The sequence below is a fragment of the Liolophura sinensis genome, chromosome 1 (genome assembly GCF_032854445.1).
Source record: "Liolophura sinensis isolate JHLJ2023 chromosome 1, CUHK_Ljap_v2, whole genome shotgun sequence".
Lineage (NCBI taxonomy): Eukaryota > Metazoa > Mollusca > Polyplacophora > Chitonida > Chitonidae > Liolophura > Liolophura sinensis.
Window position 1 is genome coordinate 96,012,153 of NC_088295.1, and position 23,265 is coordinate 96,035,417.

At 41.5% G+C, this 23,265-nt stretch overlaps 4 protein-coding genes across 4 annotated transcripts in view; all 4 read left to right on the forward strand.

Moving 5' to 3' along the window:
* Nucleotides 1-14,446, forward strand: part of LOC135482046 (lathosterol oxidase-like) — a 44,257-nt gene extending 29,811 nt beyond the window's left edge. Inside the window, exons 2-4 of the mRNA XM_064761873.1 lie at nt 4,893-5,119; nt 10,498-10,630; nt 12,708-14,446. Coding sequence (XP_064617943.1) covers nt 4,910-5,119; nt 10,498-10,630; nt 12,708-13,240 — 876 coding nt within the window. The 5' untranslated portion in view covers nt 4,893-4,909 and the 3' untranslated portion in view covers nt 13,241-14,446. The remainder of the gene's footprint in view (nt 1-4,892; nt 5,120-10,497; nt 10,631-12,707) is intronic.
* A 1,522-nt stretch (nt 14,447-15,968) lies between these two features.
* Nucleotides 15,969-18,313, forward strand: LOC135461530 (adhesive plaque matrix protein-like). Its single transcript, XM_064738668.1, has one exon. It carries the CDS (start codon nt 17,053-17,055, stop codon nt 18,241-18,243), a length of 1,191 nt encoding a protein of 396 aa, XP_064594738.1. The 5' UTR covers nt 15,969-17,052; the 3' UTR covers nt 18,244-18,313.
* A 905-nt stretch (nt 18,314-19,218) lies between these two features.
* LOC135466125 (adhesive plaque matrix protein-like) lies at nt 19,219-20,082 on the forward strand. Its single transcript, XM_064743501.1, has one exon. The coding sequence runs from the start codon at nt 19,219-19,221 to the stop codon at nt 20,080-20,082; it is 864 nt and encodes a 287-aa protein (XP_064599571.1).
* Nucleotides 20,079-20,552, forward strand: LOC135466139 (adhesive plaque matrix protein-like). The gene has a single exon (XM_064743511.1). It carries the CDS (start codon nt 20,079-20,081, stop codon nt 20,550-20,552), a length of 474 nt encoding a protein of 157 aa, XP_064599581.1.
* Nucleotides 20,553-23,265: the final 2,713 nt, after the last annotated feature.

Genomic DNA, 23,265 nt, shown 5'->3' on the forward strand with positions numbered 1-23,265 from the left:
TGTGTGCAGTGCCTGTAAAGTGTAGATACAGGTACTGTACTTTTCTGTGTACAGTGTCTGTAAAGTGTAAAACAGGTACTGTAGTTTTCTGTGTGCAGTGCCTGTAAAGTGTAGATACAGGTACTGTATTTTTCTGTATGCAGTGTCTGTAAAGTGTAAATACAGGTTCTGTAGTTTTTGTGTGCATTGCCTGTAAAGTGTAGATGGAGGTACTGTTTTTTTCTGTGTGCAGTGCCTGTAAAGTCTAGATACAGGTACTGTGGATATCTGTGTGCATTGCCTGTAAAGTGTAGATACAGGTACTGTATTTTTCTGTATGCAGTGCCTGTAAAGTGTAGATACAGGTACTGTAGTTTTCTGTGTGCAGTGTCTGTAAAGTCTAGATACAGGTACTGTGGATATCTGTGTGCATTGCCTGTAAAGTGTAGATACAGGTACTGTATTTTTCTGTATGCAGTGTCTGTAAAGTGTAGATACAGGTACTGTAGTTTTCTGTGTGCAGTGTCTGTAAAGTGTAAAACAGGTACAGGAGTTTTCTGTGTGCAGTATCTGTAAAGTGTAGATACAGGTACTGTATTTTTCTGTGTGCAGTGTCTGTGAAGTGTAAATACAGCTACTGTAGTTTTTTGTTGTTTACTACCTGTAAAGTGTAGATACAGGTACTGTAGTTTTCTGTGTGCAGTGCCTGTAAAGTCTAGGTACAGGTACTGTAGTTTTCTGTGTGCATTGCCTGTAAAGTGTAGATACAGGTACTGTAGTTTTCTGTGTGCAGTGTCTGTAAAGTGTAGATACAGGTACTGTAGATATCTGTGTGCAGTGCCTGTAAAGTCTAGGTACAGGTACTGTAGTTTTCTGTGTGCAGTGTCTGTAAATTGTAGATGGAGGTACTGTAGTTTTCTGTGTGCAGTGTCTGTAAAGTGTAGATGGAGGTACCGTAGTTTTCTGTGTGCAGTGCCTGTAAAGTGTAGATACAGGTACTGTAGATATCTTTGTGTAGTGCCTGTAAAATGTAGATACAGGTACTGTAGTTTTCTGTGTGCATTGCCTGTAAACTGTAGATACAGGTACTGTAGTTTTCTGTGTGCAGTGTCTGTAAAGTGTAGATACAGGTACTGTAGTTTTCTGTGTGCAGTGCCTGTAAAGTGTAGATACAGGTACTGTAGATATCTGTGTGCAGTGCCTGTAAAGTGTAGATACAGGTACTGTAGATATCTTTGTGTAGTGCCTGTAAAATGTAGATACAGGTACTGTAGTTTTCTGTGTGCATTGCCTGTAAACTGTAGATACAGGTACTGTAGTTTTCTGTGTGCAGTGTCTGTAAAGTGTAGATACAGGTACCGTAGTTTTCTGTGTGCAGTGCCTGTAAAGTGTAGATACAGGTACTGTAGATATCTTTGTGTAGTGCCTGTAAAATGTAGATACAGGTACTGTAGTTTTCTATGTGCAGTGTCTGTAAAGTGTAGATACAGGTACCGTAGTTTTCTGTGTGCAGTGCCTGTAAAGTGTAGATACAGGTACTGTAGATATCTTTGTGTAGTGCCTGTAAAATGTAGATACAGGTACTGTAGTTTTCTGTGTGCAGTGCCTGTAAAGTGTAGATGGAGGTACCGTAGTTTTCTGTGTGCAGTGCCTGTAAAGTGTAGATACAGGTACTGTAGATATCTTTGTGTAGTGCCTGTAAAATGTAGATACAGGTACTGTAGTTTTCTGTGTGCAGTGTCTGTAAAGTGTAGATACAGGTACAGTAGTTTTCTATGTGCTGTGCCTGCAAAGTGTAGGAACAGGTACAGATTGTTGGGTGTGTTTGCCTCACTTCCTCTCGGACACAGTTTAGGTTTCTGCCTGGATTTGTACCTTGTACTGGCTCTCACTTTCTGTTTGTGAAACTGCCTCATTGTTTATGCACACCACGTTCATTTCTTCGGTAGGAATAGTGTCTTTCTTCACTTCAAGGAATTTTGGGCAATAACACTAAATAACTTGTGCACAATTATGAACTTGTCTATGAAAGCAGCTGCTACAGGTGCGTTTGCCTCTAGACTGATAAGATGGCAAGCTGTGATGAGCGGCACGTCTCAAATCCTGCAGCTAAATCTGGGCTGGCTTTACCTGCTCACACCTGAGAATCAACACACTCCTTGACCTACTTTATAGATTGCACAATTGCACAATTACAAATGCACATGTACATTCTAATTTTGAATTAAATGAAGATTCTCTCACTTTCAGATTTTAAGCGTTTGACACTGGATTTGAAATTTGTACATATATTATTCTACTTAATTTTTTTTTTACCTTATGTCTGTAAAGTGTAGATACAGGTACTGTATTTTTCTCTGTGCAGTGTGTATAAAGTGTAAATACAGCTACTGTAGTTTTTTGCGTGCAGTGTCTGTAAAGTGTAGGTACAGGTACTGTAGTTTTTCTCTGTGCAGTGTCTGTAAAGTGTAGATACAAGAACTGTATTTTTCTGTATGCAGTGTCTGCAAAATGTAGATACAGGTACTGTAGTTTTCTCTGTGCAGTACCTGTAAAGTGTAAATACAGCTGCTGTAGTTTTCTGTGTGCAGTGCCTGTGATGTGTAGATACAGTTACTGTTGTTTTCTGCCTGGAGTGCATGTAAAGTGTAGATACAGGTACTGTGCTTTTTTGTGTGCTGTGCCTGTAAAGTGTAGGAACAGGTACAGATTGTTGGGTGTGTTTGCCTCACTTCTTCTCTGACACAGTTTAGGTTTCTGCCTGGATTTGTACCTTGTGCTGGCTCTCACTTTCCGTTTGTCAAACGGTGTTTATACACACCACGTTCTGCCATTTCTTCAGTAGGAATAGTGTCTTACTTCACTTCCTGGGAATTTAGGCGATAACACTAAATCACTTGTGCACAATTATGAACTTGTCTATGAAAGCTACTGCTACAGGTGCGTTTGCCTCTAGACTGATAAGATGGCAAGCTGTGATGAGCCGCACGTCTCAAGTCCTGCAGCTAAATCTGGGCTGGCTTTACCTGTTCTCACCCGAGACTCAACACACTCACCTTGACCTACTTTATAGATTGCACAATTGCACTATTGCAAATGCACATGTTCAATCTAATTTTTGAATGAAATGAAAAATCTTTCAGATTTTAAGAGTTTGACACTGGATTTGAAATTTGTTCATATATTATTCTATTTTTAATTTTTTTTAGCTTATGTCGTATCCAAAACGTCAGTGTCGAATAACAAAGAAGGTAATGTTTAATAAAATGTTAGGGCTGACATCTTAAAAAGTACTGAGTTTTAGTGCTTTTTAGAAGTTTTTCATTCATATGTCTACGAACAGATCTCCAATAAACATTTCAGTATTAACACCACTCTAACAGATCACATTGTCCATAAACATTTCAGTATTAACACCACTCTAACAGCTCACATCGCCCATAAACATTTCAGTATTAACACCACTCTAACAGCTCACATCGCCCATAACATTTCAGTATTAACACCACTTTAACAGATCACTTCACCCAAAAAACATTTCAGTATTAACACCACTCTAACAGCTTACATCACCCATAACATTTCAGTATTAACACCACTCTAACAGCTCACATCGCCCATAAACATTTCAGTATTAACACCACTCTAACAGCTCACATCGCCCATAAACATTTCAGTATTAACACCACTCTAACAGCTCACATCGCCCTTAAACATTTCAGTATTAACACCACTCTAACAGCTCACATTGCCCATAAACATTTCAGTATTAACACCACTTTAACAGATCACTTCACCCAAAAAACATTTCAGTATTAACACCACTCTAACAGCTCACATTGCCCATAAACATTTCAGTATTAACACCACTCTAACAGCTCACATCGCCCATAAACATTTCAGTATTAACACCAATCTAACAGCTCACATCGCCCATAAGCATTTCAGTATTAACACCACTCTAACAGCTCACATCGTCCATAAACATTTCAGTATTAACACCAGTCAAACAGACCGGTACAGACAAGAACATGTAGCTATAAAATGGGCCCATTGAAGTTATTTTTCAATTGACCACCACTCACAGGAGGAAATTAACATTTTTCTTCAGCTGAAATTTGTTTTTTTCTTTTGTTTCTACTGACCGGTTGAGGTATCAAAATAGACTATATTTGTACTTTACCATCCATCTATTAAAGTACATGTAATTATCACTGCCTATATGAACTTAATTTAAGCTGAACTCCTGTCTAATATTGCATAGTGATAATCAGTGCACATTGCAGTTATGCCTGGCACAGACTGTGTCCAGTGAAGTGTGAAGACCTGCCCAAAAAACTTACAACCTAGAGCGTCCATCTATACTGACTAAAACTCAAATCATATGCGATTAGTCTTGAAATCACTTTCAAACTATATTTCAGTCGTGAATCAAATTAAAATGGTCATCTGTTATTTACTTACAAATATGTGTGTCACTGACTCAATCTGTGAAAGGAAATTTCAGAAATGATGTAGGCTGAAAGGTACAAAAAATATTTGAAATGTTTTTAATTATTTAAAATCATTTAACATCTTACATGTACATATAGGCTTTACTAGAAGCTAATATATGGCATCTTAATGAATGTTCTTTGCATTATTTAAATTCTCTTGAAAAAAAAGAGATGATGAGATCCATAAATAGTGTATAACCCGAATTGCTTTCTTAAAGTGAAAGACAGCACCTGCGTAATGTGATTTCTACCTCAGATTTGTGTGTGTACAGTAAACTTGAGAAGTGTAGGACTGTCCAGTGTTAGGTGTGACTAAGTAGGTACACTACCACAGTTCAGTATGTGTACAGGAAACCTGCAAAGTGTAGGACTCTCCAATATTAGGTGACGAAGAATATTACTATTCTGTTTATACAGGTGCAAACCAGAACACGATGGATGTGGTTTTGAACTTGGCAGATTACTATGTGCTCACACCGTATGTGTACCCGGATGATTGGCGGGAAGATGACCGCACGCGACAGCTCCTCAGCCTGCTGGTTATCGCCAATGTAGGAGGCTTCCTCATTTACCTGATCACAGCCGTATTGAGCTACTACCTCATCTATGACCATCGCTTCAAGAAACATGTGCATTTTCTAGAGGTAAGAGTGACAAAAACACAGCATGTGTTCATGGCAAGCTTTATGAAACAATTTTTGACATGACATTTTTCAGACAGAAAGAAGTAGTCTTTCAGATGACCAGCTGCAGTAATTGATGAGGAGTTTTGTCTGTTATTGCAGATAGGATTCCCTCAGATGATGGAGGATGGTCAGTATAGAGATGCTCTTCCTGTTGTACTGTATTTACATGTATTTTCTCTGATGAGAAGTGTACTGTATTTACATGTATTTTCTCTGATGAGAAGTGTACTGTATTTACATGTATTTTCTCTGATGAGAAGTGTACTGTATTTACATGTATTTTCTCTGATGAGAAGTGTACTGTATTTACATGTATTTTCTCTGATGAGTGTACTGTATTTACATGTATTTTCTCTGATGAGTGTACTGTATTTACATGTTTTTTCTCTGATGAGAAGTGCACTGTATTTACATGTATTTTCTCTGATGAAAAGTGCACTGTATTTACATGTATTTTCTCTGATGAGAAGTGTACTGTATTTACATGTATTTTCCCTGATGAGAAGTGTACTGTATTTTGTAATGTTGATCACGACTATGTTACTGTATTTACATGTATTTTCTCTGATGAGAAGTGTACTGTATTTACATGTATTTTCCCTGATGAGAAGTGTACTGTATTTTGTAATGTTGATCACGACTATGTTACTGTATTTACATGTATTTTCTCTGATGAGAAGTGTACTGTATTTACATGTATTTTCTCTGATGAGAAGTGTACTGTATTTACATGTATTTTCTCTGATGAGTGTACTGTATTTACATGTATTTTCCCTGATGAGAAGTGTACTGTATTTTGAAATATTGATCATGACTATGTTACTAATTTCACATGATTCTGAGAACTATCTTAAAAATGTGTGTTAAAGTTTGTATCTAGGATGATGTGGTATGTGTGTTCTTTGATGACAGTTTATTTGCCTTTGAAAATGCATGTTGTTAGGGGAAATGTAGTAGGTATCAGCACATTGCTGTTTCTGTTGTGTTTGTGGTCACCTAGACAGATCTGGCTGCTGTCATGTACTCCAGAGAAATATCCATGGGGACATCCTGGTTTGAGTTAGGGCTATTTTTTATGGGCCATTCATAGCTATTTTGTAACTGGGCATCAACCTCCACCCCCTTCCCTTCCCACTCTCTCTTTGACCCACACTCCCCCTTCAGGCCACAACACCTTACCCACCCCCTTCCCCACAACTCTCCCCCCACATCCCCCACAACCCTCTCCCCCCTACTCCCCCTACCCCCTCCACTAATAACAGTCTATATGCACAATATCTCAACTCAGACTGGTTCAGAACCATGATCTAGCAGTGATCAAACACTCTCTAGAGGACTGTTTTTGCCCCTATCGGAGCATGGAGATTTGTTTGTGCTGATGAAGTGATAGTTAAATTTGCAGGGATGTGAAAAGGGCACGTGATAAAGGCAGAGCGTATGAAGGATACCAAAGGTTAGAAAAGATGTGGACCAAATGTCAGGCTGCTTATAAGCCACCACAGCCAGATCTGCTGATTTCATTATACCTGACTGTGTTATACCATGGAATTCACCAGATTATCAGCACCCTATATTATCTGTAAAGTATCATTCCTACACACCCCACATTGCCCGTACCATTACTACACACCCCACATTGCCTGTATCATTCCTACACACCCCAGGTTGCCTTTATCATTACTACACACCCCACATTGCCTGTATCATTCCTACGCACCCCACATTGCCTGTATCATTACTACACACCCCACATGGCCCATACCATTCCTACACACCCCACATTAACTGTATCATTACTACACACCCCACATTGCCTGTATCATTACTACACACCTCGCATTGCCTGTATCATTCCTACACATCCCACATTGCCCGTATCATTACTACACACCCCACATTGCCTGTATCATTCCCACACACCCAACATTGCCCATATCATCCCTACACACCCCACATTGCCTGTATTATTCCTACACACCCCACATTGCCTGTATCATTCCTACTCACCCCACATTACCTGTATCATTCCTACACACCCCAGGTTGCCTGTATCATTACTACACACCCCAGGTTGCCTGTATCGCTCCTACACACCCCACATTGCCTGTATCAATACTACACACCCCACGTTCCCTGTATCATTACTACACACCCCAGGTTGCCTGTGTCACCTCTACACATCCCACATTGCCTGTATCATTCCTACACACCCCACATTGCCTGTATCATTACTACACACCCCACGTTCCCTGTATCATTACTACACATCCCACATTGCCTGTATCATTCGTACACACCCCACAAAACCTGTATCACTCCTACACACCCCACATTGCCTGTATCAATACTACACATCCCACATTGCCTGTATCATTACTACACACTGCAGATTGCCTGTATCATTACCACACATCCCACATTGCCTGTACCATTCCTACACTCCACATTGCATGTATCATTCCTACACACTCCACATTGCCTGTATCATTCCTACACACCCCACATTGCCTGTATCAATAATACACACCCCACATTGCCTGTATCAATACTACAAATCCCACATTGCCTGTATCATTACTACACACTCCAGATTGCCTGTATCATTACCACACACCCCACATTGCCTGTACCATTCCTACACTCCACATTGCATGTATCATTCCTACACACTCCACATTGCCTGTATCATTACTACACACCCCACATTGCCTGTATCAATACTACACACCCCACATTGCCTGTACCATTCCTACAGTCCACATTGCATGTATCATTACTACACACTCCACATTGCCTGTATCATTACTACACACCCCACATTGCCTGTATCATTACTACACACCCCACATTGCCTGTATCATTACTACACATCCCACATTGCCTGTATCATAACTACACACTCCACATTACCTGTATCATTACTACACACCCCACATTGCCTGTATCATTACTACACACCCCACATTGCCTGTATCATTACTACACACCCCACATTGCCTGTATCATTACTACATACCCCAGGTTGCCTGTGTCACCTCTACACATCCCACATTGCCTGTATCAATACTACACACCCCACATTGCCTGTATCATTACTACACACCCCAGGTTGACTGTATCACTCCTACACACCCCACATTGCCTGTATCATTACTACACACCCCACATTGCCTGTACCATTCCTACACTCCACATTGCATGTATCATTACTACACACCCCACATTGCCTGTATCATTACTACACACCCTATTTTGCCTGTATCATTACTACACACCCCACATTGCCTGTATCATTACTACACACTCCACATTACCTATATCATTACTACACACCCCACATTGCCTGTATCATTCCTACACACCCCAGCTTGCCTGTATCATTACTACACACCCCACATTGCCTGTACCATTCCTACACTCCACATTGCCTGTATTATTACTACACACCCCAAATTGCCTGTATCATTACCACACACCCCACATTGCCTGTATCATTACTACACATCCCACATTGCCTGTATCAATACTACACACCCGACATTGCCTGTATCATTCCTACACACCCCAGGTTGACTGTATCACTCCTACACACCCCACATTGCCTGTATCATTACTACACACTCCAAATTGCCTGTATCATTACTACACACCCCAGGTTGCCTGTATCACTCCTACACATCCCACATTGCCTGTACCATTCCTACACTCCACATTGCCTGTATCATTACTACACACCCCACATTGCCTGTATCATTACTACACATCCCACATTGCCTGTATCATTACTACACACCCCACATTGCTTGTATCATTACTACACACTCCACATTGCCTGTATCATTACTACATACCCCACATTTCCTGAATCATTACTACACACCCCACATTGCCTGTATCATTACTACACATCCCAGGTTGCCTGTATCATTGCTACACACCCCACATTGCCTGTATCATTACTACACATCCCACATTGCCTGTATCAATACTACACACCCGACATTGCCTGTATCATTCCTACACACCCCAGGTTGACTGTATCACTCCTACACACCCCACATTGCCTGTATCATTACTACACACTCCAAATTGCCTGTATCATTACTACACACCCCAGGTTGCCTGTATCACTCCTACACATCCCACATTGCCTGTACCATTCCTACACTCCACATTGCCTGTATCATTACTACACACCCCACATTGCCTGTGTCATTACTACACACCCCACATTGCCTGTATCATTACTACACATCCCACATTGCCTGTATCATTACTACACACCCCACATTGCTTGTATCATTACTACACACTCCACATTGCCTGTATCATTACTACATACCCCACATTTCCTGAATCATTACTACACACCCCACATTGCCTGTATCATTACTACACATCCCAGGTTGCCTGTATCATTGCTACACACCCCACATTGCCTGTATCATTACTACACACCCCACATTGCCTGTACCATTCCTACACTCCACATTGCCTGTATCATTACTACACACCCTATTTTGCCTGTATCATTACTACACACCCTATTTTGCCTGTATCATTGCTACACATCCCACATTGCCTGTATCATTCCCACACACCCAACATTGCCCGTATCATTCCTACACTCCAGATTGCCTGTATCATTACTACACCTCCCACATTGCCTGTACCATTCCTACACCCCCACATTTCCTGTATCATTACTACACACCCCACATTGCCTGTATCATAACTTCACACCCCACATTGCCTGTATCATTACTTCACACCCCACATTGCCTGTATCACTACTACACCCCGACATTGCCTGTATCATTACTACACACCCCACATTGCCTGTATCATTCTTACATACCCCACATTGCCTGTATCACTCCTACACACCCCACATTGCCTGTATCATTACTACATACCCCACATTGCCTGTATCATTCCTACACACCCCACATTGCCTGTATCATTACTACACACCCCAGGTTGCCTGTATCTCTCCTACACATCCCACATTGCCTGTATTATTCGTACACACCCCACATTGCCTGTATCACTCCTACACACCTCACATTGCCTGCATCATTACTACACATCCCACATTGCCTGTAGCATTCCTACACACTCCACATTGCCTGTAGCATTCCTACACACCTGACATTATTTTTATCAAGATGGTCTTCGTGTTATATGAATGTCAAAATTACAATAATATAATATAAAAATATCTCTGAGGGAAAAAGTGTTTGATGAAATTTTTTTTAATGACGTTTTTGTGTATATGTTTTTAAACCCCAAACATACATACATTAATATGTAGTTTTGTACATTTGTTTTGGCAGAACCAAGTGCAGCGTGAGATTCTCTGTGCGGTGAACAGCTTACCTTTAATGAGTATCCCTACCACAGCCATGTTCTACTTGGAGGTGAGAGGTTACTCTAAGCTTTATGACAATGTGCAGGACACAGAGGCAGGTAAGAACTAGATACAGAACATTCCCCCCATGTATATAACCGTATAACCACTTTAAATTATAACCTACCAAAGTTTGGAACAGAAAAGTTAGTGGGCAGTTTTGGGCTATAGAAAATGCATATATACATATTCCAGGAAAAGTATGACACAGAATAGTTAGTGGGCAGTTTTGGGCTATAGAATACATATTCTGAGAAAAGTATGGGACAGAATAGTTAGTGGGCAGTTTTGGGCTATAGAAAATGCATACATACATATTCCAGGAAAAGTATGGGACAGTTAGTGGGCAGCTTTGGGCTATAGAAAATGCATATATACATATTCCAGGAAAAGTATGACACAGAATAGTTAGTGGGCAGTTTTGGGCTATAGAATACATATTCTGAGAAAAGTATGGGACAGAATAGTTAGTGGGCAGTTTTGGGCTATAGAAAATGCATACATACATATTCCAGGAAAAGTATGGGACAGTTAGTGGGCAGCTTTGGGCTATAGAAAATGCATATATACATATTCCAGGAAAAGTATGGGACAGAATAGTTAGTGGGCAGTTTTGGGCTATAGAAAATGCATATATACATATTCCAGGAAAAGTATGGGACAGTTAGTGGGCAGTTTTGGGCTATAGAAAATGCATATATACATATTCCGGGAAAAGTATGGGACAGTTAGTGGGCAGCTTTGGGCTATAGAAAATGCATATATACATATTCCAGGAAAAGTATGGGACAGTTAGTGGGCAGCTTTGGGCTATAGAAAATGCATATATACATATTCCAGGAAAAGTATGGGACAGTTAGTGGGCAGTTTTGGGCTATAGAAAATGCATATATACATATTCCAGGAAAAGTATGGGACAGTTAGTGGGCAGCTTTGGGCTATAGAAAATGCATATATACATATTCCGGGAAAAGTATGGGACAGAATAGTTTCATTATGTATAAGTAAGTAAGATTTTTCTCAGGTGGAGAAATAAAAGATTAAAAAAACAGATAAGCCCTCTCAACTTTCTACATCTTTGCATTCTGACTGCAATTTCGAACGTCTTGTTCTTACCTAGGAAGGAAGTATAACAGTTCATCAGGCTTTGTATGTTTCCAGGGAGTAAATGGTCACTGGGAAAACAAATTGGGACATGCCCAAGCATTGTGAACAGCTATACAGAGAGAGAGAGAGAGATCATTAAGGATAATAATGCTAATCATTATAAGCTAGAGAAGGTAGTAAGCCATTTTAGCATCTTCCCCTACTTCCTGAGGTAAATGATTCAGGAAATCTAAATCATTCCTAACAAAAGCTTTTAATGTGATCTAGAAATAGTGTAAGTAATATATCCGTAAGATGGCCAAATCTTTGGGTTGATGAAGACGGACCACCAAGGATGAGTCTGAATTTTATATCACTGGGATTTGGTTGAGTAATGTATTCCGATTTTTGACTTTCAATAGCATCTCTGATTTGCTCAGATGAAGGAAGTTTTGACAAACCATTGCTGGTTTGGTATTCGAACTTGGATAAATAATCCCATTCTTTTTTTATGAGGAAGTGTTTGTGTTTACGAACTAATTTAAGAAGGTCTGATAAAATGTGATTATTGACATTACTTGAAATTTTCTGTAAGTCTCCTTATCATTGAGCCTTCTAGAATTTTACCTTTAGTGTAACTCCTTTCCATAACAACTACAGCTTTACCCTTATCTGCTTCTTTCATGATGATATCCATACCCGAGTGCATGACAGTGATACATTTTGATCGCAAGTTTTTATATGGCAAACAAAGTCACACTATATGTAATTCCAGTTAGCAAATATTTAACGCCATGGTTTTTTAATGGTCGAAGATGTTTTGTTGGTTAGTTAAGACGATGGGGCCTTCATCCAGCAGGTTTTTGTCTGCGTGGCTTTTGTCATAGATTCATATATATATATATATATATATATGCGAGGAAATGTATGGGTCAGAATATTGTGCAGTTTTGAGTACATCTGTGAACAAAAATGTCTTTCAGTGAAATGAAAATGAACTTCATCAAGTTAAGAAACTGTATGTCATCATTTTCAACTGTATCTTTGCAGGATGGTATGGTGTTGTGGGGAGCGTATTTGCCTTCATCCTCTTCACAGATTTTTGTGTGTACTGGATCCATCGCTTCCTTCACCACAAAATGGTTTACAAGCATCTTCATAAGACCCATCACAAGTGGAAAATCCCTACGCCATTTGCAAGCCATGCCTTCCACCCAATTGACGGATTCTTGCAGAGCTTCCCATACCATCTCTACCCCTTCATCTTTCCTCTTCACAAGTTTACATACTTGGGTCTCTTTATTTTTGTCAATATTTGGTCGGTTTCCATCCATGACGGAGATTATCGGGTTCCTGATTTTCTCAAACCTGTGATAAATGGCTCGGCCCATCACACTGATCACCATACGCAGTACAACTACAACTACGGCATGTACTTTACGTTCTGGGACCGTATCGGGGGGTCATTTAGGATTCCTAGCTCTTTCACAGGTTGTGGACCACTGGATGACGTCAAAAAGAAAGAAATGGAGGCTGATAGCAAGAACTTCCGTGCAGGCAAAAGTGGCAAGAAACTCAATTAAGAGCAAATGAGATCACAGAAATTACTCCTTCTGTCATTTACTTGCACAAGAAGAGAATGTGTAAGAGCTTTATAAGATGTTTTGGTAGTGCCCACCGTGCCTCAGAGTGTAACACTGCTGATAGTGTCCACCTTGCCTCAGAGTGTAACATTCCTAATGGTGTTTGTGATGGTGTTTAGTGTTATCACTACACATATCATTCTTTCTTGGCTTCCTGGTGCCCAAATTAAATATATATTTAAACACTCATCCATGCTATTTTACATCTATTTTTGTCATGATTTTATCAGATTGAGTATCAAACAATACGCATGTTTAAATCAAACTAGACCATCAGTGCTAATTAAATCAGTTTTATGTGGGTATTGTTAAATCAAGCCACCAACTCTATGTTAGTCTTTATATTTGTGCTTTATAATAGTGCCCAAGGTAACTTGGCAGAGTGACTGTAGTAGATGACCTAGACCTGTCTTTTCCCAAGTTAGCTTGGCAGAGTGACTGTAATAGATGACCTAGACCTGTCTGTGCCTAAGTTAACTTGGCAGAGTGACTGCAGTAGATGACCTAGACCTGTCTGTGCCCAAGTTAACTTGGCAGACTCACTGTAGTAGATGACCTAGACCTGTCTGTGCCCAAGTTAACTTGGCAGAGTGGCTGTAGTAGATGACCTAGACCTGTCTGTGCCCAAGTTAACTTGGCAGACTCACTGTAGTAGACACTGTGATCTGTGACCAAGGCTTGTCTGTGTGCATGTTAACTTGATACAAAAAATGGGGTAGTCACATTGTTGTGCCTTTATATTTATCTCTTTATTGTATAAATTTGTAGGTGGGTCATTGCTGGTAGAGACACTGTGGTCTATGACCTAGACCTGTCTGAGTGCTTGTTGACTTGGTAGAAACAATGTAGTAGATGACTTAGGCAAGGCTGTGCACAAGTTGATTTGACAGAGAGATCGGTAGATGACTCCGGCAATGCTGTGCACAAGTTGATTTAATAGAGAGACTAGTAGATGACTCAGGCAAGGCTGTGCACAAGTTGATTTGACAGAGAGACTGGTAGATGACTTCGGCAAGGCTGTGCACAAGTTGATTTGACAGAGAGACCGGTAGATGACTCAGGCAAGGCTGTGCACAAGTTGATTTGACAGAGAGACTGGTAGATGACTCAGGCAAGGCTGTGCACAAGTTGGGCCTTACTATGCATGTCCACACATACAAATTTATGTGTATGTAAACAGTTTTTGACAAAGTTTACTATATATATATATATATATATATATATATATATATATATATATATGATGTTGGTGACAGGCGCTCTGTTGCAGTTGTTGTTATAACTATAGCAATAGATCTCAAATTAAGAAACACAAATTATTGCTGAACTCCCACAAGTTTTGGGTTTATTTTAGCTAGCTTAAAAGGTATGGAAGGTTACCTTTAATGTACTTACAATGATTGTTCCTTTGACAGATTTATTGAGTTATCTGACTGTTGGATGTATCAGTTAGAAGTTGCCTAGTGTTGTCTTCTACATTTTGTCAGTTAAGATGTTAAATTGTATTCAAAATATGTTTGTGGTGTAATAAATTTATATTAATTTATCATTTTTAGAAGCCATTATTGATATGTATTAAGTCGTTTTATCAGTTTTATAATAGTGTATGTTTACATGTGTAAATATGTATGTTTGTGATGAAGAGTAGTCAACAGTTATCGTACAGGTACACATAGGAGTGTACAGGTTCATGTAGGAATGTACAGGTTCGTGTAGGCGTGTACGGGTATACATAGAAGTGTACAGGTACACGTAAGAGTTTACAGGTTCAGGGAGGAGTGTACAGGTTCAGGGAGGAGTGTACATGTTCAGGTAGGAGTGAACAGGTACACGTAGTAGTGTACAGGCACACACAGTAGTGTACAGGTTCATGTAGTAGTGTACAGGCACACACAGTAGTGTACAGGTACATGTAGTAGTGTACAGGCACACACAGTAGTGTACAGGTTCATGTAGTAGTGTACAGGCACACACAGTAGTGTACAGGTTCATGTAGTAGTGTACAGGCACACACAGTAGTGTACAGGTTCATGTACGAGCCCACAGCAGATCGAGAATAAGTTGGTTTGATTTCCTGCTATTTGTATACTCATTGTTTGTTTGCTTTTGAGAAGATTTTAGCTTTTTTGACGTATTCTGTGGGATTTTTATTAATGCAGATTGAATTTAGTTTTTTTGATTCATTATACAATAGATGCCCCTAGAAGATAACCTGACTGAGAATATAACTTGCTCATCAGTAGGGACAGCAATTAAAAGGCTTAGGTGAGCTTGTAATGTATCATCCGGGTAGTATTCCCCTTCTTTTGTATGAACAGCCTCACGTCCATAGTGAGGAAAGGATTTGTTGTATGCATTATGCTATGTATATATAGAGATATTTTTATTCCAAGTGTGACTCTCACTTTAAACTCATAAGTATTTATTTTTCAACGGGATGGATCAATGTTAGTGTTTAATACAGGGATGTAGTACTGGCATTCTGGGACTGGGACGCCATCTGTGATCTGGCATTCTGGGACTGGGACGCCATCTGTGATCATGTGGTGGTGTGACAGTGCTCCAGGAAGCAGATGGGGTGGAGCCATGGATTGGTTGGGGGGTTTGGGGGGGGGGGGGATGGGTTCTGAGGTCAGGGTGGTGTCACATCACCTGGTATATACTGTACTAAATGTAATACACAATGACAGTAGTCTTTATGTTCTCCAATGCCTGTAGGTCTTATCAAAATATTGACAGGCAATGTTACAGGCACGATCGGAAGTGTGAATATTTTATTTTGTTAAGCATATCTGTTTTGAAAGTGAAAAACCTGCATCACTTATCCACATTCCTTCGTGATAAAGTAGAGTCAGTTGGACACTAGCAGGACATTTTCGCAGCCATTAGGCTAGGCAGGCTCTCATTCCAGACTTTACCTACATGTACTGAATTTCTGAGTAGGAAGTTTGACCTCTTACTGGGTTGTTGACATGTACATGTAGTTGCGCAGGAGTGTCACCCATTGAATGTGATGTATTGAATGTGCTGCTATTTATGGTTATGGTTGTCTTATACTGTCCAGACGTGAAATGCTAAAAGTCTGTTCATGCTTGCATTTTGATTAGTTGGATTGACATGTACATTTATATGTAGCACCACACATTGTTTACAACGGTCTTGTGTAACACATACGTACGCTGTCATCTTAGTGTCATATCATATGAAACCTGTCATGCAGCATTTAGTTATGATCATAGTTACACATAGTTTCATGAGGATCATAGTTATGTGCCAGCTATTCATGAAGATCATAGTTATGTGCCACCTATTCATGAGGATCATAGTTATGTGCCAGCTATTCGTGAAGATCATAGTTACACGCTAGTAGCTCATGAGGATCATAGTTATGTGCCAGCTATTCATGAAGATCATAGTTATGTGCCAGCTATTCATGAAGATCATAGTTATGTGCCAGCTATTCATGAAGATCATAGTTATGTGCCAGCTATTCATGAAGATCATAGTTATGTGCCAACTATTCATGAGGATCATAGTTACACGCTAGTACCTCATGAGGATCATAGATATGCGCTACTAGTTCATGAGGATCATAGTTATGCGCTACTAGTTCATGAGGATCATAGTTATGCGCTACTAGTTCATGAGGATCATAGTTATGCGCTAGTAGTTCATGAGGATCATAGTTATGTGCCAGCTATTCATGAGGACTATAGTTATGTCAAAGTTTAAATTGTGGATACCGGCTGAACATGGAAGGAAGGAAGCCACCTGCAGATGGTCCTGGATTTCCTGCAGAAGTGACAGATTGCTTCTCACTTTCTGCAGAAATGATAAGTAACTTCCCACCATCTTCAGAAGTGACAAGTAGCGTCCCACCATCTACAGAAGTGGCAAGTAGCTTCCCATCATCTACAGAAGTGACAAGTAGCTTCCCACTATCAACAGAAGTGACGAGTAGCTTCCCACCATCTGCAGAAGTGACAAGTAGCCTCCCACCATCTACAGAAGTGACAAGTAGCTTCCCATCATCTACAGAAGTGACAAGTAGCTTCCCACTATCAACAGAAGTGACGAGTAGCTTCCCACCATCTGCAGAAGTGACAAGTAGCCTCCCACCATCTACAGAAGTGACAAGTAGCTTCCCACCATCTACAGAAGTGACAAGTAGCTTCCCACCATCTACAAAAGTGACAAATAGCTTCCCACCATCTACAGAAGTGACAAGTAGCTTCCCGCCATCTACAAAAGTGACAAATAGCTTCCCACTATCAACAGAAGTAACGAGTAGCTTCCCACCATCTGCAGAAGTGACAAGTAGCCTCCCACCATCTACAGAAGTGACAAGTAGCTTCCCACCATCTACAAAAGTGACAAATAGCTTCCCACTATCAACAGAAGTGAAAAGTAGCTTCCCACCATCTACAAAAGTGACAAGTAGCTTCCCACCATCTTCAGAAGTGACAAGTAGCCTCCCACCATCTACAGAAGTGACAAGTAGCCTCCCATCATCTACAGAAGTGACAAGTAGCTTCCCACCATCTTCAGAAGTGACAAGTAGCCTCCCACTATCAACAGAAGTGACGAGTAGCTTCCCACTATCAACAGAAGTGACAAGTAGCTTCCCACCATCTTCAGAAGTGACAAGTAGCCTCCCACCATCTACAGAAGTGACAAGTACCTTCCCATCATCTACAGAAGTGACAAGTAGCTTCCCACCATCTTCAGAAGTGACAAGTAGCCTCCCACCATCTACAGAAGTGACAAGTAGCTTCCCACCATCTACAGAAGTGACAAGTAGCTTCCCACTATCAACAGAAGTGACGAGTAGCTTTCTATCATCTACAGAAGTGACAAGTAGCTGTCCACCATCTACAGAAGTGACAAGTAGCTTCCTACCACCAACAGAAGTGATGAATAGCTTGCCACCGTCTACAGAATGACAAGTAGCTTCCCACCATCAACAGAAGTGACGAGTAGCTTCCCACCATCAACAAAAGTGACATGTAGCTTCCCACCACCTACAGAAGTGACAAGTAGCTTCCCACCATCTACTTCTGTAGATGGTGGGAAGCTACTCGTCACTTGTAGCTTCCCACCATCTACAAAAGTCACGAGTAGCTTCCCACCATCTACAGAAGTGACAAGTAGCTTCCCACCATCTACAAAAGTGACAAGTAGCTTCCCACCATCTTCAGAAGTGACAAGTAGCCTCCCACCATCTACAGAAGTGACAAGTAGCTTCCCACTATCAACAGAAGTGACGAGTAGCTTTCTACCATCTACAGAAGTGACAAGTAGCCTCCCACCATCTACAGAAGTGACAAGTAGCTTCCCACCATCTACGGAAGTGAAGAATAGCTTTCTATCATTTACAGAAGTGACAAGTAGCTTCCCATTATCTACAGAAGTGACAAGTAGCTTCCCACCATCTTCAGAAGTGACAAGTAGCCTCCACCATCTACAGAAGTGACAAGTAGCCTCCCATCATCTACAGAAGTGACAAGTAGCTTCCCACCATCTTCAGAAGTGACAAGTAGCCTCCCACTATCAACAGAAGTGACGAGTAGCTTCCCACTATCAACAGAAGTGACAAGTAGCTTCCCACCATCTTCAGAAGTGACAAGTAGCCTCCCACCATCTACAGAAGTGACAAGTACCTTCCCATCATCTACAGAAGTGACAAGTAGCTTCCCACCATCTTCAGAAGTGACAAGTAGCCTCCCACCATCTACAGAAGTGACAAGTAGCTTCCCACCATCTACAGAAGTGACAAGTAGCTTCCCACTATCAACAGAAGTGACGAGTAGCTTTCTATCATCTACAGAAGTGACAAGTAGCTGTCCACCATCTACAGAAGTGACAAGTAGCTTCCTACCACCAACAGAAGTGATGAATAGCTTGCCACCGTCTACAGAATGACAAGTAGCTTCCCACCATCAACAGAAGTGACGAGTAGCTTCCCACCATCAACAAAAGTGACATGTAGCTTCCCACCACCTACAGAAGTGACAAGTAGCTTCCCACCATCTACTTCTGTAGATGGTGGGAAGCTACTCGTCACTTGTAGCTTCCCACCATCTACAAAAGTCACGAGTAGCTTCCCACCATCTACAGAAGTGACAAGTAGCTTCCCACCATCTACAAAAGTGACAAGTAGCTTCCCACCATCTTCAGAAGTGACAAGTAGCCTCCCACCATCTACAGAAGTGACAAGTAGCTTCCCACCATCTACGGAAGTGAAGAATAGCTTTCTATCATTTACAGAAGTGACAAGTAGCTTCCCATTATCTACAGAAGTGACAAGTAGCTTGCCACCATCTTCAGAAGTGACAAGTAGCCTCCCACCATCTACAGAAGTGACAAGTAGCCTCCCATCATCTACAGAAGTGACAAGTAGCTTCCCACCATCTTCAGAAGTGACACGTAGCCTCCCACTATCAACAGAAGTGACGAGTAGCTTCCCACTATCAACAGAAGTGACAAGTAGCTTCCCACCATCTTCAGAAGTGACAAGTAGCCTCCCACCATCTACAGAAGTGACAAGTACCTTCCCATCATCTACAGAAGTGACAAGTAGCTTCCCACCATCTTCAGAAGTGACAAGTAGCCTCCCACCATCTACAGAAGTGACAAGTAGCTTCCCACTATCAACAGAAGTGACGAGTAGCTTTCTATCATCTACAGAAGTGACAAGTAGCTGTCCACCATCTACAGAAGTGACAAGTAGCTTCCTACCACCAACAGAAGTGATGAATAGCTTGCCACCGTCTACAGAATGACAAGTAGCTTCCCACCACCTACAGAAGTGACAAGTAGCTTCCCACCATCTACTTCTGTAGATGGTGGGAAGCTACTCGTCACTTGTAGCTTTCCACCATCTACAAAAGTCACGAGTAGCTTCCCACCATCTACAGAAGTGACAAGTAGCTTCCCACCATCTACAAAAGTGAGAAGTAGCTTCCCACCATCTTCAGAAGTGACAAGTAGCCTCCCACCATCTACAGAAGTGACAAGTAGCTTCCCACTATCAACAGAAGTGACGAGTAGCTTTCTACCATCTACAGAAGTGACAAGTAGCCTCCCACCATCTACAGAAGTGACAAGTAGCTTCCCACCATCTACGGAAGTGAAGAATAGCTTTCTATCATTTACAGAAGTGACAAGTAGCTTCCCATTATCTACAGAAGTGACAAGTAGCTTGCCACCATCTACAAAAGTGACAATAGCTTGTCACTATCTACAAAAGTGACAATAGCTTCCCACCATCTGTAAAAGTGACAAATAGCTTCCCACCATCTACAGAAGTGACGAATAGCTTTCTGTCATCTACAGAAGTGACGAGTAGCTTCCCACCATCTACAGAAGTGAGGAAGGGCTTTCTATCATCTACAGAAGTGACAAGTAGCTTTCCACCATCTACAGAAGTGACGAATAGCTTTCTATCATCTACAGAAGTTACGAATAGCTTTCTATCATCTACAGAAGTGACGAATAGCTTTCTGTTATCTACAAAAGTGACAAGTAGCTTCCCACCATCTACAGAAGTGACGAATAGCTTTCTATCATCTACAGAAGTGACAAGCGGCTTTCTATTATCTACAGAAGTGACAAGTAGCTTTCTATCATCTACAGAAGTGACTAATAGCTTTTTGTCATCTACAGAAGTGACAAGTAGCTTTCTATCATCTACAGGAGTGACAAGTAGCTTTCACACTAGTCGAATCCCTTCTCCTGCTATTAGACTTTTTTCCGAAAATGAGAAGTGTGTATTTTGATGCTGTTTCCACTTTTTATTTATCATGTCATTCCAAAGTCTTCAATTATTATAGTACATGTAATGTCTGTAAATTTCAATGCGTCATTTAAGTACCTCAGGTGTCCCACAAAATCAGTTTACATACGGAAAACGTTGGCTTCCTGTACACGTGATGTAGACGCAGAACTTGTAGGAGTAGGCTCATTCTCTCCATAACATCACGAGTTAATAACCTTATTGTGTAATAAAATGCTGCTATTAAATAGTCACAACCTTATACATACATCTGTTACCTTAGTTAATTTGTACTAGATTATCGGCGGGAATTTTCCTTTTTTGACTGAATTTCCAAGCATTTGCACCCGGCTAATATAGGTTGAATTCGGACAAAAGAGGTTACGCTGGTAAGGGCCGGGAGCCCGGTAGAACGTCCACATAGGGCTTGTAACAGTCGGAGGAAATGGGACAACGTCCAAACATAGCTCGTAAGGGTATGTCGGGACCCTGGGAGAACGTCACCATAAAGCTGGTAAGGGTGGATCAGGAGCCTGGGAGAACGTCACCATAAAACTGGTAAGGGTGGGTCGGGAGCCTGGGAGAACGTCCACATAAAGCTGGTAAGGGTGGGTCGGGAGCCTGAGAGAACGTCCACATAAAACTTGTAAGGGTGGGTCGGGAGCCTGGGAGAACGTCACCATAAAGCTGGCAAGGGTGGACCGGGGGCCTGGGAGAACGTCCACATAAAGCTGGTAAGGGTGGACCGGGGGCCTGGGAGAACGTCACCATAAAGCTGGTAAGGGTGGACCGGGGGCCTGGGAGAACGTCACCATAAAGCTGGTAAGGGTGGACCGGGGGCCTGGGAGAACGTCCACATAAAGCTGGTAAGGGTGGACCGGGGGCCTGGGAGAACGTCACCATAAAGCTGGTAAGGGTGGACCGGGGGCCTGGGAGAACGTCACCATAAAGCTGGTAAGGGTGGACCGGGGGCCTGGGAGAACGTCACCATAAAGCTGGTAAGGGTGGACCGGGGGCCTGGGAGAACGTCCGCATAAGGTTATTCTGCTTTCTACTTCGTTTTTGTTTAAAACATTACAACTGTTCTAAAAAATAAATATAAGATACCTTTTACCCTTTTAACTGAGTTTGTACTTCTTTTTTTCTTCTGTACAATTAAAGTAAGTATTTTTGCTTGGTGTTTTTACGCCGTACTTATTATTTCATTAAGTACGACGGCCAGCATTATGATGGGGGGGGGGGGGGGGGGGACCCACGCCCATCCTCTGGTTGATTATTTTATCACCAAGAAGTGGGCCATGGTCAAGTGGTCAAGGTTGTTTGCCTTTCTATCGTTAGGATACTTCAGGTGCATGGTTTCAAACCTGAACTTCGACTGGAAATTTGTACGTTCCCCGCTCTTTGTGTATAGTATCAGTAGATATTTTATACGCATGCATGGTTTCTGTGTATGGTATATTGTGATCAGGTTAGCCACTAGCCTGTCAACTCCATACAACCAACAGTCAACAGTTTACAAGAAACGTCACTGGTTTTCATGTACCTTTACAGCTTAATGCAGAGTTTAAAACAGTTTCAGTTATTATTGGTGCAGATTATCAGCAGCATATGACATTTTTGGTCTGGGCGATGCTCGATCTGGCTGGTCAACACTTCTCTGTCGGGAGTTTTCATCGGATTTTTACAACGTCTGCCTATTAAACCTCATCCCCGTGGAGATGCGCGTGTATCATGCTACATGTAATTGTGGCAGAGTTATGGCCCTTTAGTCCACAAATCCTGGGGCCCGCTCCATTCGATCCATGGTGGTCATTTCATGAGACCAGTGCCACCACTGCAGCCACCGAGTGGTACGGTGGAGTCGGTGACATCTAGTGCGGTGTCTAAACTCACGCGATTTCTGGAACATTGGGATGTCACACTGTGTCCTCCAGTGGCCACTGAATCTGCCACCAGTGGCGGTCAGCTTGAAGAACGGAATGGGGTACTGGAAGATTTTCCTCTCATAAAAGGTGACGCTAGTGTGAAATAGGAATTGCAGGTCACAAATCTTTTGGTGCATGACGCTGCGATGGAATGTCCAGCGTTACTGAAATCACGTTATACGTCCCACTTCGGACTTCTGCTGGTATCCCGTTACTCCAGAAATCATGGCGAGGCGGCATTTGTTTCAAAATTTCGCCAGCTTGCG